Raw genomic sequence first — 13,350 nt, forward strand, 5'->3', positions numbered from 1 at the left:
ACAAACTTTAGTCTCATCATTTATTCTGATCAAAGCTAGTTATCAAAAATTTTCTTCTCTAACCCTTTGGAATATTTTTGCTTTATCTTATCTCCTTCCTGATACTGTAAGTTGTGTTTGGTACTGCTTTTTATTTGATTACTGTTAAATTTATCATTTTAGTGTGTTTCCTTACAATTATTGTAAATTACTTTACACTTGCTGGGGAAAGTATAAATATTCAGGGAAATAAATAAAATTAGAGTTGTGTCTTGCCATGCACCATAACAAAAGGCAGAACAATTATATTAAATAATCTGGTTAGTCGTGTGACTGCAAGTTAGTTAAGCAGTGAGTGGCTGATACTATTGCAGAAGCAAAGTGGCACCAGTGTTACCTTTATTTTGGTATTTATTGTTTTTGGCATGTCACCAAATGTGGAAATTTCAGGGATACCTTTTCTGTTAATGGTATGCAGCACAGCACATTAAAAAAAATTGCAGATTTGTACATGGCAAGCGCACATATGAAGCATCACATAAAAGCTCTGTGTGCACATGAGGCAATATGATTTCAGTCAATTTATCCACAAGGAAGCAGTTTCAGTACAGAACCATACATTGTAAGTATGTTTTTAAAGTCCTGTTACAATCAACAGGACTTGCTTTAAAAAAGGTCTTGTGGAAATAAGGTATTAAGACCCTTGAAAAAAATACTACAAAATAAGAACTGTTTTTACTATTTACACTTTTTGGCCATTTTTGTCTAACTGCTGTCATGGATAACTTTATGGAGCAAGAAAAATTCTGTAGATAAGGCATGCTCACAGATACTGTCAACTTCAGAAATGCACTTTGGAAAGTATCCAAATCATACTCCAAACAAACTCATTGAAATCAATGAAGTTATTTAACTCAATTGATTTCAGTAGGTCTACTTCAAGCATGACTGAAGCTGGATATCACCCATAATGAGCTGCACTTCAGATAATCTCTTTTATGAGCTATGCATAATTTTGTATTGATTTGTGAGGGTGTTTTTTTTTAATGTCCAATATACTAACTATTTGTAACGGTTTTTTATAGTGAAGGTCAGAAAATAAATTTGTCTTTCAAACTCCCAAACATATATAACAGATAAAATACTTTTTTTTAACAATAATAAAGTACTAATATCCATGCAAAGTTTAAAACTCTTTATCTGAAATTACCATAATGGATTTAGAACAGCTCGGCAGGTAGTTCTGCTGCACAGGACTGGCTCGTACTGAATGGGAGGCAAGTCAGGCCGCTCTTTCAGTGGTGTAAACAGAGAGGCCACAGGAACCACCATCCTTGTAGCCTCAAGACGACTGGAAGGCCATACATTCCAGCTGAATCGAACGCCATCCCTGTCTTCATTCTGCTGAATGAACTCGAGGAAGGTTGCCATCACTGCGTTCTTATTTCTGAAACAGAAGCACACATTAATGGATACATGCAAGCTTTGGAGAATGAATTAGAAACCAAGCCTTGTTTCATCTGAATGGGCATTATGGAGCACCTCCAAGTTACCTGCATTACTAGCCATCTCAAAACACACACTTTTTTCATAGAGCTACATGCGGGAAAACAAAAAACAACTAGGAGCCTCCGTTGCATTTGGATAGTGGACATTCTACAGCGCACATATAAAAAAAGAGATAACATACATCCATCTCTCAAGAAGCTGTAACGTTGCAGCAATGTAAAGTGTCAGCTCGAAAGTACACTGACCTGCAAAGTAACTTTGATTTGAGAAGTGTTATCCAAAAGAATATCACAAGGATTACCACACTCCCATTCATTTCAAAACCGTGTGCACAGGGGAAGGGTTCATTCACCTCTTAAGTTCTTTAACTAGCAAGTTCAGACTGGTACTATGCAATACACACCACCATATGTGGTTGCTGTATTATTCAAAGCTTGGTAAACACATCAGATATGGCAGCAGCTCAGCAGTACAGTCACCATGGCACACCACTCACATTGGACAAATGGAACTGCAATGAAAGTATCCAGTATAATACAACAGTTCTGTATTATCACACCAACAAACCTTTTGTTGTTTTAAATATGACCAACCAGACTTGCACACTAGAAGAGCAATACAGAACGGGGGGGGGGGGGGGAGACAAAATAGTGAACATATTCAAGAGCTACCAAGCTCAGCGACAGCCATGTCTTCAGTAAAATTCCTCCAACCTTCCCGCTCATAAGCTAGGAATTATTCCATTTATCTGTACTCTCCATGCCAAACACTCTTCATGTATCCTGGGTCTGCAGCAGCCCCTAAATTGTGAAAATCCCTCCCCAGAGAGGTGTACCTAGGTAGCATCTTCATTATGCAGCTTGCACTGTATGCTGGAGATACAACTCCATACCCTGGCCTTTGACAGTTAAGGTACAGTATTTTGTTTTGCGAGACCCACCTCTTTTGTTGAATTTATATTTTTCTATTCCACTTTTAATTGTTTTACTTTTTGAGGGGGGAAATATTATATCGTTGTAACCTGCCCTGAGATCTTATAGTGAAAAGTGAGTAAGAAATTTTATAAACAGCCTGATTTATATTTGTTATTTTAATACCAAACTCCTGTCAACAGTTCCATGTGGCTTTGTATATGTAAAGCCCAAAGTTTTCTTTGTTAGAATTCCAAAGCTGAATGCCAAAATAATTTCTATTGTACACGTATGGTTTTATTGTAGGTGTGTAATTTTATTGTAAGCTGCTGTGCAGGTTCTACAGATCAAGCAATAAATAAATAAATAAATAAAAGCACTATAGGCAAGTATCAATGTTGCAAGTGGACTATTGAGGAAGTGACATAGATGGGAAGATAATACCACAAAAACCTACCCTGGGCACATCTATATTGCACAATGCATTTGTATCATACTAGCTGCACTGGCATGCAACAGTGCACCGTGGGCTCCCTTCTCCTCTTCCAGTGCAGCCGCAAGAGTGGAAACCTTAGTCTCCACTTTCAACTAACCACAGTAGTTCATTATGTCTTGACCTGGACAAACCATGATTAGTATTAACTCTGGTTTACTGAAAGAAGTTTGAACCATGGCCAATAATGATTGTTCTCAGGATCCTACTCCAGAATGAATTCCACAATCATAAAATGATATTACCCACAAAATACCTTCCACTTATTGAAGCACCTGTAGCTTCAGTACACTGGGGGAAACTCTCAAGCTTCAATTTAGGTGTTTCTAATAGCTGCATTAAGGGACGTGGGTGGCGCTGTGGGTAAAACCTCAGCGCCTAGGACTTGCCGATCGCATGGTCGGCGGTTCGAATCCCCGCGGCGGGGTGCGCACCCGTCGTTCGGTCCCAGCGCCTGCCAACCTAGCAGTTCGAAAGCACCTCCGGGTGCAAGTAGATAAATAGGGACTGCTTAGCAGCGGGAAGGTAAACGGCTTTCCGTGTGCTGCGCTGGCTCGCCAGATGCAGCTTGTCACGCTGGCCATGTGACCCGGAAGTGTCTGCGGACAGCGCTGGCTCCCGGCCTATAGAGTGAGATGAGCGCACAACCCTAGAGTCTGGCAAGACTGGCCCGTACGGGCAGGGGTACCTTTACCTTTACCTTAATAGCTGCATTATCCAGCTGTACTGAACAAGTCTGCATCAATAAACTTTTAAAATTTGCAGGTTTCAACAGCAGCTTGCCAAGCAGCACAAAGTGATGCTGCAAGTTGGGGGGGGGGGGGAGCAAGGAGAGAGCAGAATCTCTGCTGAAGTTGCAGAGCTCACCAATGCAGCCCTCTGAGCTGCAATTATAAGCAGCCAGCTCCCTGAAACTCTGCTTTTAACGAATAGCTCTTATTTTATTGCTGTCATTGACAGAATTACCCCAGCCGAAGCCCATGCAAAAAAGCACAACACTGTGTTATCAAAAGGTCCATGGAGGGAAGAAGTTGAATAACTTAGCTAAACGTGGAAAAATCAGAGAGCAATAAATCAAGCAAGAGGTGGGAAGAGGTGGTGCTTAGGTCTTCCCTGGTCTGCCTCATACCCACAGCAGACCCAAAGTAGCTTTTCCCATTACAGAAAGAAAAATCCCAAGGGGGAACACGTCTTTGAGGGGAGGGGGATTTGAATATGATAAACAGTGAGAAGGAAAACAGTTTAGCATTCTCTGTGCCCCTCCCTACCACTTGTCTACTCTTCACACTTTCCTCCAAACAAAAATTTATTTAATGAAAAAGAGTGTCAGGACTCTGATTTTGAGTATTTGCATACAATGTGTACTTGGCTCTTTGCTACCAAAATTTGCAATAAATATGATGAAGGAACAAAAGCAATACCTGCCCTACATACAGATTTACAGTTGAACTCTGCACTTCCAAAGACATGCATATAGACAGCTATAAGAATATTCTCAATGGCAATTCAGAATTATAGGCGTTTATAAGCACAAGCAAACTAAGTAACTTTGAGCATAATGACTCTTCCCTTCTCTGCTCAATGCTGCCCCCAATAACAGATATAGGGGAACTCTCGGGGCAGATTTAGGAGGTGTGCGAGGGAGGAGAGGGGAGGGAGGAGTCCCACTGCGTAAACTGAAGTCATTCCCCTCACACAATTATTTAACTGAATACCATCCATTAACTATCTGTGAGATAAAGACCTTAGGTTGAAATGCTTCCACTTTTTAAAAAGCCACTGTACATTGTTTTATTACATGCTTACACCTTCTACAAAGACCAAGGTACACACAACGTGTTGATTAGAACAGACGTCTTCAGACTTTTCAGATCTGAAACTCACCTTTAACCCCTGTCTACAATACAAGACACATACTTAATGTGTTTATTATACTGGTGTTAAGTATCTTCCCCTCTCCCTTCTCCATTTTCCCTTATTTTATTTTCTTAAAATATAGGGGGAGGGAATGATAGCAATGTCACCAGTACAACCCCTTTTACACGTTTGTGGGTTCTAATCCACCAGTTAAAGACCAATGGATGAAAATATGCTTACCTCTCAATACCACATCATAGCTGACCTTACAAAGCTTATGCATACATTTTGGTTCATAAAACCTGATCTGGGCAAAGGAATTTATCCCATCTTCTTCCTTTATTTTTGCCTTCCAAACACGAATTACAGCCTAAAACACTAGGCACAACACAACCTATTTTTTTTGTAAGTTGTACCAATTTAAGTGGAATTTACTTCCAAGTAAGTTTGCCCAGAACTATGATGCTCATCATAAAAGTACTACAAACCTATACAAACATCTAGTAAATACAGCATATCTAAAAACAAGTTATAATCCAGCATAAGACCCCTAAGCAAGTTTAAACAGAAGTAGATCCCAGTGAGTTCAATGGGACCCACTCCTTAGTAAATGAGCTTAATATTGTAGCCCTAAGTATGCTTACGCACCAACATAATTTTAAATACTTACCTCTTTGTTCAGCTGAGATTATTAGCTCCCTAAAATATAACTTGTAAAATTAATGCCCTGAACTTAAACAAAATCTCCATACCTAACATTCAGCAAAACCTTTTGGTGTGTACAGAGAGAGTTTGCTGGTTTTGACTGACATAGGCCTATATGGTTTGGATCCAGTCTAGCTGAATAATTGTATCTCCCTTTATGGGCCTTGACATCTTCTGAGGAGGCCTTTATCTTGGCTCCACCACCTTCATAAGTACCTTGGTTGAGGACATGAGAGAGGGTCTTGTCAGTAGCTGCTCCCACCTTGTGGAAGGCTGCACTGACCTTCCTCTTGCTTTTCTTTCACCAGCAGGAAAGCACTTTTTTGTTCCAGCAGGCCTTTGGCCATCAACTAGCTGTTCTGAAAGGGTCTCCCGAGAGTGGGTGCGGCAATTCTTTGTGCTTTTAAACGGTTTTAAGCATTTTCAGTGCTGCTTACATAGGGCTACTTGCTTGGCTGACTTTAATATTTATTTTTAATTTGTGTTTTTAATTTGTGTTGTAAGCTGCATTGGGATCTTCACTGGGAGAAAGGTGGAATATAGAATAAATACCCCACATTTATAAAACTTTTAAATTAAAGTTTCTAAACAAACCAATAGAAGCTGTCAGAAGGCTGAAATGGGCTGCACTGAATGTATGTTTAGTATCATGCTGCATGTCTGTTTATGGCAGATGATATCGTTACCTGTGAAGTGAATCACTTTCAAAAGTGAATGTACAGGACTACATATATTCAGACCTCCCTTGGAAGATACGGTAATCTCCAATGCTATTGCAACATGTATATTAAATCCAGGAAAACATATGATTACAAATAAAGCTCTTGGGAGAGAGAGCTTGTTTTTGTGAAAACTCTGGGGGATTATCAATGGAGGCTTCTTGTATTATAGAAAGAAACCGTGTGACTTTTTCCTAAGATCTGTTCACTCTACTAATAATAATTGATTTGCATTATTTGTGCCAAATACTGCCAGTTCTGCAGTGTGGGAACACATGTACACATTGGTCAGACAACAGAATCCTATGGCACCTTAAGCATTAACAAATGTTTTGTGGCATTAACAATTCTGGGCCAGAGGCAATTTGTCAGCTGCATGAAAAGGAACTCCATTCATTCCTGACATTCTAAAAGAAGAAAAACCACTGAGCGGAGAACCAAAGCAACAATGTATTAGCAAATGTTTACCTATTTCATCAGTTTGATGTGGGGGTTATTTTTGTCTTTAAAACAGTTGGATTTAGGGACCGAAATACACTGTCATGTAGCACAATTCCTGCTCCCTCTTTATGATCCCTATTTTCCCCTTCATCTTTACATCTTTGTGTACATCATCCTGCTTCATTTCTTACACATCCCCTCTTTTATTTCCAAACTATCCAGGTGATTAAGAGCAGCGCTCTTAGTCTCCTAACCCCACAGGAAAGCGGCTACTTACAGCATTTCTTGGGCATAAGGTACTACAGTGGTACCTTGGGTTAAGTACTTAATTTGTTCCGGATGTCCATTCTCAACCTGAAACTGTCCTTAACCTGAAGCACCACTTTAGCTAATGGGGCCTCCCGCTGCCGCTGCGCGATTTCTGTTCTCATCCTGAAACAAAGTTCTTAACCCGAGGTACTATTTCTGGGCCAGCAGAGTCTGAAACCTGAAGCGTCTGTAACCCGAGGTACCACTGTAGTTCAGGCCACTGCCTCCTCTCCTCAGTAAAGTACAGATGTGAAATCCCAATATCCTTTATACCCAACGCTGCCCAAACTGGGGAGGCGGGGTCGTTGAAGGGACAGAATAAGGCTTTGGTTCCCAAATCCTCCAGCCACCGTGTGTGCCACAACCGCCTACCCACTCCCAGTCTCTCCCTCACACACTTCGACCACAGAACAGCCCCTCACCTATAGAAGAGGGCGAGGGAGTATGAGGGACGCTCGTCCTGGGCTGGGGGCGAACGGAAGAGGGAAAAGGGGGGCAGTTATATATAAAAATATGTATTTTATAATCACATTGTAAAATTTATAATCGCATTATAATCACAATTCTAGTTTTGGGGAGGGGAGGAACGGGAGAAAACAAGCACCCTGTCGCTGACCCCTCGCTACCGCTTACCTCAGCCTACAAGTAAACGGGAGAGGCTGGGGGGGGTCTTTTGGGGGGTGTCCCCCGACAGGCACCAAAGCGCCCGGGGGTCAGAAGGAGCGTCTCTCCCGCTGCGCGCGCTCCCAGCGCCGAGTCGGCGAGCGGCTCTCCGGCGGGACTTGACTCTTGTGCCACTTCGGCCTCCCCACCTCCTCCTCCTCGGAAAGTGGCGCAGCCCTTCCCTTCGCCCAGCCCTTCGCCTCAACCCACCTGCGTCGCTCAGCCAGTGGAGCAGCCGCCTCCGCCGCTCGCTTCAGCCTCTCCTCACACGGGAACCCAGCAGCCTGAGCGGTGCCGACGCAACCAACATGGCTGAGGGGGGAAGCCGGTGCCACGTCAAAAGGGGCAAGGAGCGCGCAAGGCGAGGCGCAGCCCGGAGAGAGGCGGGGTTTCGGGACGCTTTTTTTGTTCCCGCCTCCACCGCAGGGCGGCGAATGAGAGCGGGGCGGAGAAAGACGGAGCCCCGCCTACGGCTCAGGAGGCGGTGGCTGTGGAAGCGGGCTTTGGCGAGGGGCTTTGGTCCGAGCCTTGTCATCGACCCGATTCCTCACCAGGCGTCTTCTGTATTTCAACGTTTGCTGGAAACTTTTCTGCGCCGCCAGGCTCACACAGACGATGAATAAAAACCTTCCTCCTCGCCCCCCCCCCCAGTAGTTTGCTGGCGATCTGAAAATGTGTGGTTTTTGTGTGTGTATAGATAGAGAGATAATTATCTATCTATCTATATATATAGTTAATATATAATATATATATATAATAGAACTATATATAATAATATATAGTTAATATATATAGTATGTGTATATATATATATATATATATAGTTTATATATATAGTATGTGTGTATATATATAGTGTGTATACAGTGGTACCTCGGGTTACATACGCTTCAGGTTACAGACTCCGCTAACCCAGAAATAGTGCTTCGGGTTAAGAACTTTGCTTCAGGATGAGAACAGAAATCGAGGTCCGGCGGCGCGGCGGCAGCAGGAGGCCCCATTAGCTAAAGTAGTGCTTCAGGTTAAGAACAGTTTCAGGTTAAGAACGGACCTCCGTAATGAATTAAGTACTTAACCCAAGGTACCACTGTATATGTGTGTGTATATGTGTGTGTGTGTGTGTGTGTGTGTGTGTATACACACATATAGCGAACTGCATTGATTTTTCTGTCGATGAAACAGTGGCATACAAAGTGTTCTGTGAATAAAAAGTGAATACGGCCAAGATGACTGGCGCTTAAAACCTTCCTGCTGCCGCTAGGTTAAAGGAGCACCTGTAGAGAGAGTGTTTCACAATAAGCACATTTTACTGTATTGGAAAGGTTCCTTCTTTTCCCAGTGCAGGAAAGAACTGGACAGGCCTGTTACTGGTCCTCGGAAAAAGAAGAAGAAAAAGTCAGCCCTGTGCCTGACTTGTACCCGGGTCTTGAACATAGTGCTGCCTCCTCCTTTCCTGACAGCTGTTCCTTATACGGTACTGATATGTTCAACAGGTGCAGCATTTCTTGTCATGAAACTGCCATGAGTGGGAAAGCAGCGCCTGGATCTGATTTCTCTCCCAGAACATATCCCATTTTAGGTGATCTGGGCCTCTGTCAGAAAAGGAGACAGCAACATTTTATGAATGTAGCCACTTTCCCGTGGAAAACACAAATTACATGGTGGGGTTATTCGAGTTTCCTGCCGTTTCATGCAATGGATGAGCCTCACCCTGTGAAAAACCACCTTCCTGGTTATCATGGTATCTCCCCTGCCAGGTAACTTCATATACAGAACCATTTTTATTGGAGTCAAATAAATAATTTGTTGAAATCAGTAGCTTGTCAGAGGCAGCCTAAATAAACCTCTGAGGAAGAAGCACCTTTTGAAACAGAAGACTTTGGTAATGTTTGTCCCTGAGGAAGGCATTTTGCTGAAACATCTTGGGCACCTTATTTCTTTTTAGCTCTTGTCAAACACAATATCACATAAACGGCAAAGCACTACGCTAGTCATAATAAACAGTTTATAATCCTGGTCACTATAATTGATTGTTCCATGCAGAGGCACTGAGTTTTTAAAGGGGAGCATGCTGAATCCATGGCAAGTGTTAGCGCAACCTCTGGCAAAATAGCACACCTCACTGCAGCACATTGAACCGAGAGACTGAAATTTAACTGGTGTAACTTTTTCCATCACTACATCTCCATACCATGGGGTGCTCAAAGATATTCAATGGCTGTGTACTGCAAGTGGGGTTGTTACTATAATCAAATGTGTGGGGGGGGGGGGTGTAAATCCAGTCTCATATAACCAGTATGCTTAACTCTAATCCATTAGAAGTATTCCAGTGCCCAGAGGCAAGAGGCAAACATTCTCAGTACATTTAAAACTCTAAATTTACCACAACACTAAAAATGATCTACCATTAGTGACTATTTAAAATGTGTTTCTGAATTCAAAATTTCTGTTGTTTAGGTGTAAAAAATGTCTTTTAAGGACAGACTTTTTGGGGTTGGATTGCACATATGTTTTGAAAGCACACTGAGATAATGTATAGATTCGGCCGGGGTTAGAATATAAACGAGGAAAACTCCACTTGGGTTATGGAGCCAAGTGTGTCTGGTCATCGCCCTGGCAAGCAAGGGGCCGAGTGCTCAGCAGCGCGGGGACGACGAAGGGAGCTAATAACCGTCTAAAACAACTTCTCCGGCGGTGCACTAAACCAAGGCGGTCGCTGGAACTGAGAGCTGGCTGGACGCGGCTTGGCTGGGGAGAGCGGGAGGAGGCGGAGCCACTCTCACATGCAGATGAGGCGGCGCCGCAGAGCATTATGGGAGAGCACGAAACGGACTTCGCGGGCCTTCAGAGATGTCGCAGAACCGTCAGGCTGAACGGGTAGATGATGCCCGGGTGCGGGTGAGCGAAGGGAAGCGAGGATGGGACCCTTGTGTGGGGCTTCGTATGCTCGCTGTGCTTTGAAGGGGTGCGGGAGGACGGCGGCCCGGATCCTGTCGTAGGACAAAGCATACTTACCTGGCAGGGGAGACACCTTGATCATGAAGGAGGTTTTCCCAGGGTGAGGCTCATCCATTGCACTGCGGGTGTGCTGACCCCTGCGATTTCCCCAAATGCGGGAAACTCGACTGCATAATTTGTGGTAGTGGGGGACTGCGTTCGCGCTTTCCCCTGATCTCTCGTGTGCAAAAAAACAGAATTTATGTGCTTCATTCATATTTTTATTTACGTTGTATTCAACGTTCAAATTCATTTAACTTTGAATAAAAAAAAAGTCTCAGGAAGTATGCCGCACTTTGGTCACTAAAGTTGCCTGAGGAGGCGTGCTACTTGCTAGGAATCACACGCCTGGTTGGTCCCGGGAGAAGAGTGTTGCACCAAGTACGTGCTGGGTTTCATCCCCGTTTCCTTACGTTCTAACACGAACAGATTGCATGTCCAGAAGAAACACTGTGAAGTTGCCCTGGCTTTATTAGCTTTTCCGCAGACGATGGCTTTGTGGTAGCGCCATCCTACTGCGTTCCTGGAAATCTTGTAAATATATTGAGTATTCTTCAGGTAATAGCTGAAGGGCGTTTCTTTTCCATCTCGCTTTAATTTCCACACTAGTTCATCTCATTGCCCACCGCACCCCACGTTTCTTTTTAATGCTAAGGCACTCGGTCAGGTTCCTGCTGATCCTTTTCGCGGCAACTCTTCTGCCTCCGTTTTGCTCAGTAGCCTCTGATCGCCTTCTCTGTGGTATTTCCCTTAACTACAAGTTAGGTTAACAAGTTTGTCCCAAGCTGGACTCCATAGGTGGTGAATGAGAGGAGCACAGCAATAGAGACGGACCAATTGGGCACACAAATGTGAGTAATAACGCCTGAAAGTTAAATGGTCCCCCTGACCATTAGGTCCAGTTGCGGACGACTCTGGGGTTGCGACGCTCATCTCGCTTTATTGGCCGAGGGAGCCGGCGTACAGCTTCCGGGTCATGTGGCCAGCATGACTAAGCCCCTTCTGGCGAACCAGAGCAGCGCACGGAAACACTGTTTACCTTCCCGCCGGAGTGGTACCTATTTATCTACTTGCACTTTGACGTGCTTTTGAACTGCTAGGTTGGCAGGAGCAGGGACCGAACAAAGGGAGCTCACCCGGTCGCGGGGATTCGAACCGCCAACCTTCTGATCGGCAAGCCCAAGAGGCTCAGTGGTTCAACCCACAGTGCCACCTACATCCCAATGACGCCTTAGGAATCACTGAAATCTATTTCTTCAACGTCTGGGGGTGGATAACCAGCCCCGGCCTGTCTCTTAGGCTGTGGAGCCAAAGCATGTCTGGTCCTTGCCCTTATAATAATTGTAGTAGTGCAGCTCATACAACATGTTGGCAATTAATATACACAGAACAAGAATTATACATACTTTATCAACCTTCTGAGAAAAATACAAAACATTAAATAAAGCCACAGAGACTTGTGAACTGACAAGCCTAAGATGCACTTATAATGTCTGATTTCAATAGATTTTTCAAATGCTGAACTCAGTCTTTTAGAGAAGTTCATAAGGATACCAACAAAAGGTTGTTATTCACAATACCGAGAGATGCTAGTGGAGTTGTAGAGACAGGATGCCAGTGTTTTGCACGTGTTTCACCCTGGCAGTCCAAGTAATCAAGAGGCCGCTGTTCACCCCCAATGGGGGGGGCCTTTCACTGGGGCTTGCAGGTAGGACACTCCCAAGATAGTTTTCCGGCCTTCTTCAGTGGTCTAATCTCAAAGTCTTGATACAGTGGTACCTCGGGATAAGTACTTAATTCGTTCTGGAGGTCCGTACTTAACCTGAAACTGTTATTAACCTGAAGCACCGCTTTAGCTAATGAGGCCTCCTGCCGCTGCGCCCCCGCTGCACGATTTCTGTTCTTATCCTGAAGCAAAGTTCTTAACCCGAGGTAATATTTCTGGGTTAGCGGAGTCTGTAACCTGAAGCGTATGTAACCCGAGGTACCACTGTACATATATTGATATTAAATCTTAGAGAGAATACTCTTTCTTGGCTTAAGCTTAAAAAACTGATTTGCTATTGAAACCAGACATTATAAGTTCATCTTAGTCTGGCCAGTTCGCAAGTCTATGTGGCTTTATTTAATGTTTTACATTTTTCTCAGAAGGTTGATAAAGTATGTATAATTATTGTTCTGTGTATATTAATCGCCAAGGTGTTGCCTGAGTCACACTACTTCTATCAGCAGCACAGGTTGCATTTTTCCAGCTTATAATAATTGCAGGCAAGGCGCCGAGGGCTCGGCAGTACAAAGTACTGTACAAAGGAACAGAGGCCTTTGGCGGGGCTTGGCTGGGAAGAGCGGGAGGAGGAGGAGGAGGAGGCGGAGCAACTCCCGCATGCAGATAAGGTGCCGCCGCAGAGCATTGTGGGGGAGCACGAAACGGGCTTCGCGGGCCTTCAGAGATGTCGCAGAACCGTCAGGCTGCGCCGGTAGATGATGCCCGACTGCGAGCGAGGGAAGGAAAGCGGGGACAGGGCCCTCGGGCGGGGCTTGGTATGCTCGCTGTGCCCTGAAGAGGTGCGGGAGGACGGCGGCCCGGATCCTGTCGTAGGAGAAAGCATACTTACCTGGCAGGGGAGACACCTTGATCATGAAGGAGGTTTTCCCAGGGTGAGGCTCATCCATTGCACCGCGGGTGTGCTGACCCCTGCGATTTCCCCAAATGCGGGAAACTCGACTGCATAATTTGTGGTAGTGGGGGACTGCGTTCGCGCTTTCC

General features: G+C 44.2%; 1 protein-coding gene across 4 annotated transcripts in view; it reads right to left on the reverse strand.

The window, feature by feature from the left end:
- SEC23A (SEC23 homolog A, COPII coat complex component) overlaps positions 1–7,979 on the reverse strand; it is a 28,190-nt gene extending 20,211 nt beyond the window's left edge. For 2 of the 4 annotated variants that reach the window (XM_083452608.1, XM_083452606.1), the window contains exons 1-2: positions 7,557–7,957; positions 1,190–1,426 (exon numbers count right to left, since the gene is read on the reverse strand). In XM_083452608.1, the coding sequence (XP_083308734.1) occupies positions 1,190–1,410 (221 nt within the window). In that variant the 5' untranslated portion in view covers positions 1,411–1,426; positions 7,557–7,957. Of the gene's footprint in view, positions 1–1,189; positions 1,427–7,556 lie in introns of all 4 variants that reach the window. The other 2 variants (XM_083452605.1, XM_083452607.1) reach the window with 2 other exon arrangements.
- Positions 7,980–13,350: the final 5,371 nt, after the last annotated feature.

Source organism: Podarcis tiliguerta, assembly GCF_965153285.1.
Source record: "Podarcis tiliguerta genome assembly, chromosome: 1".
NCBI lineage: Eukaryota > Metazoa > Chordata > Lepidosauria > Squamata > Lacertidae > Podarcis > Podarcis tiliguerta.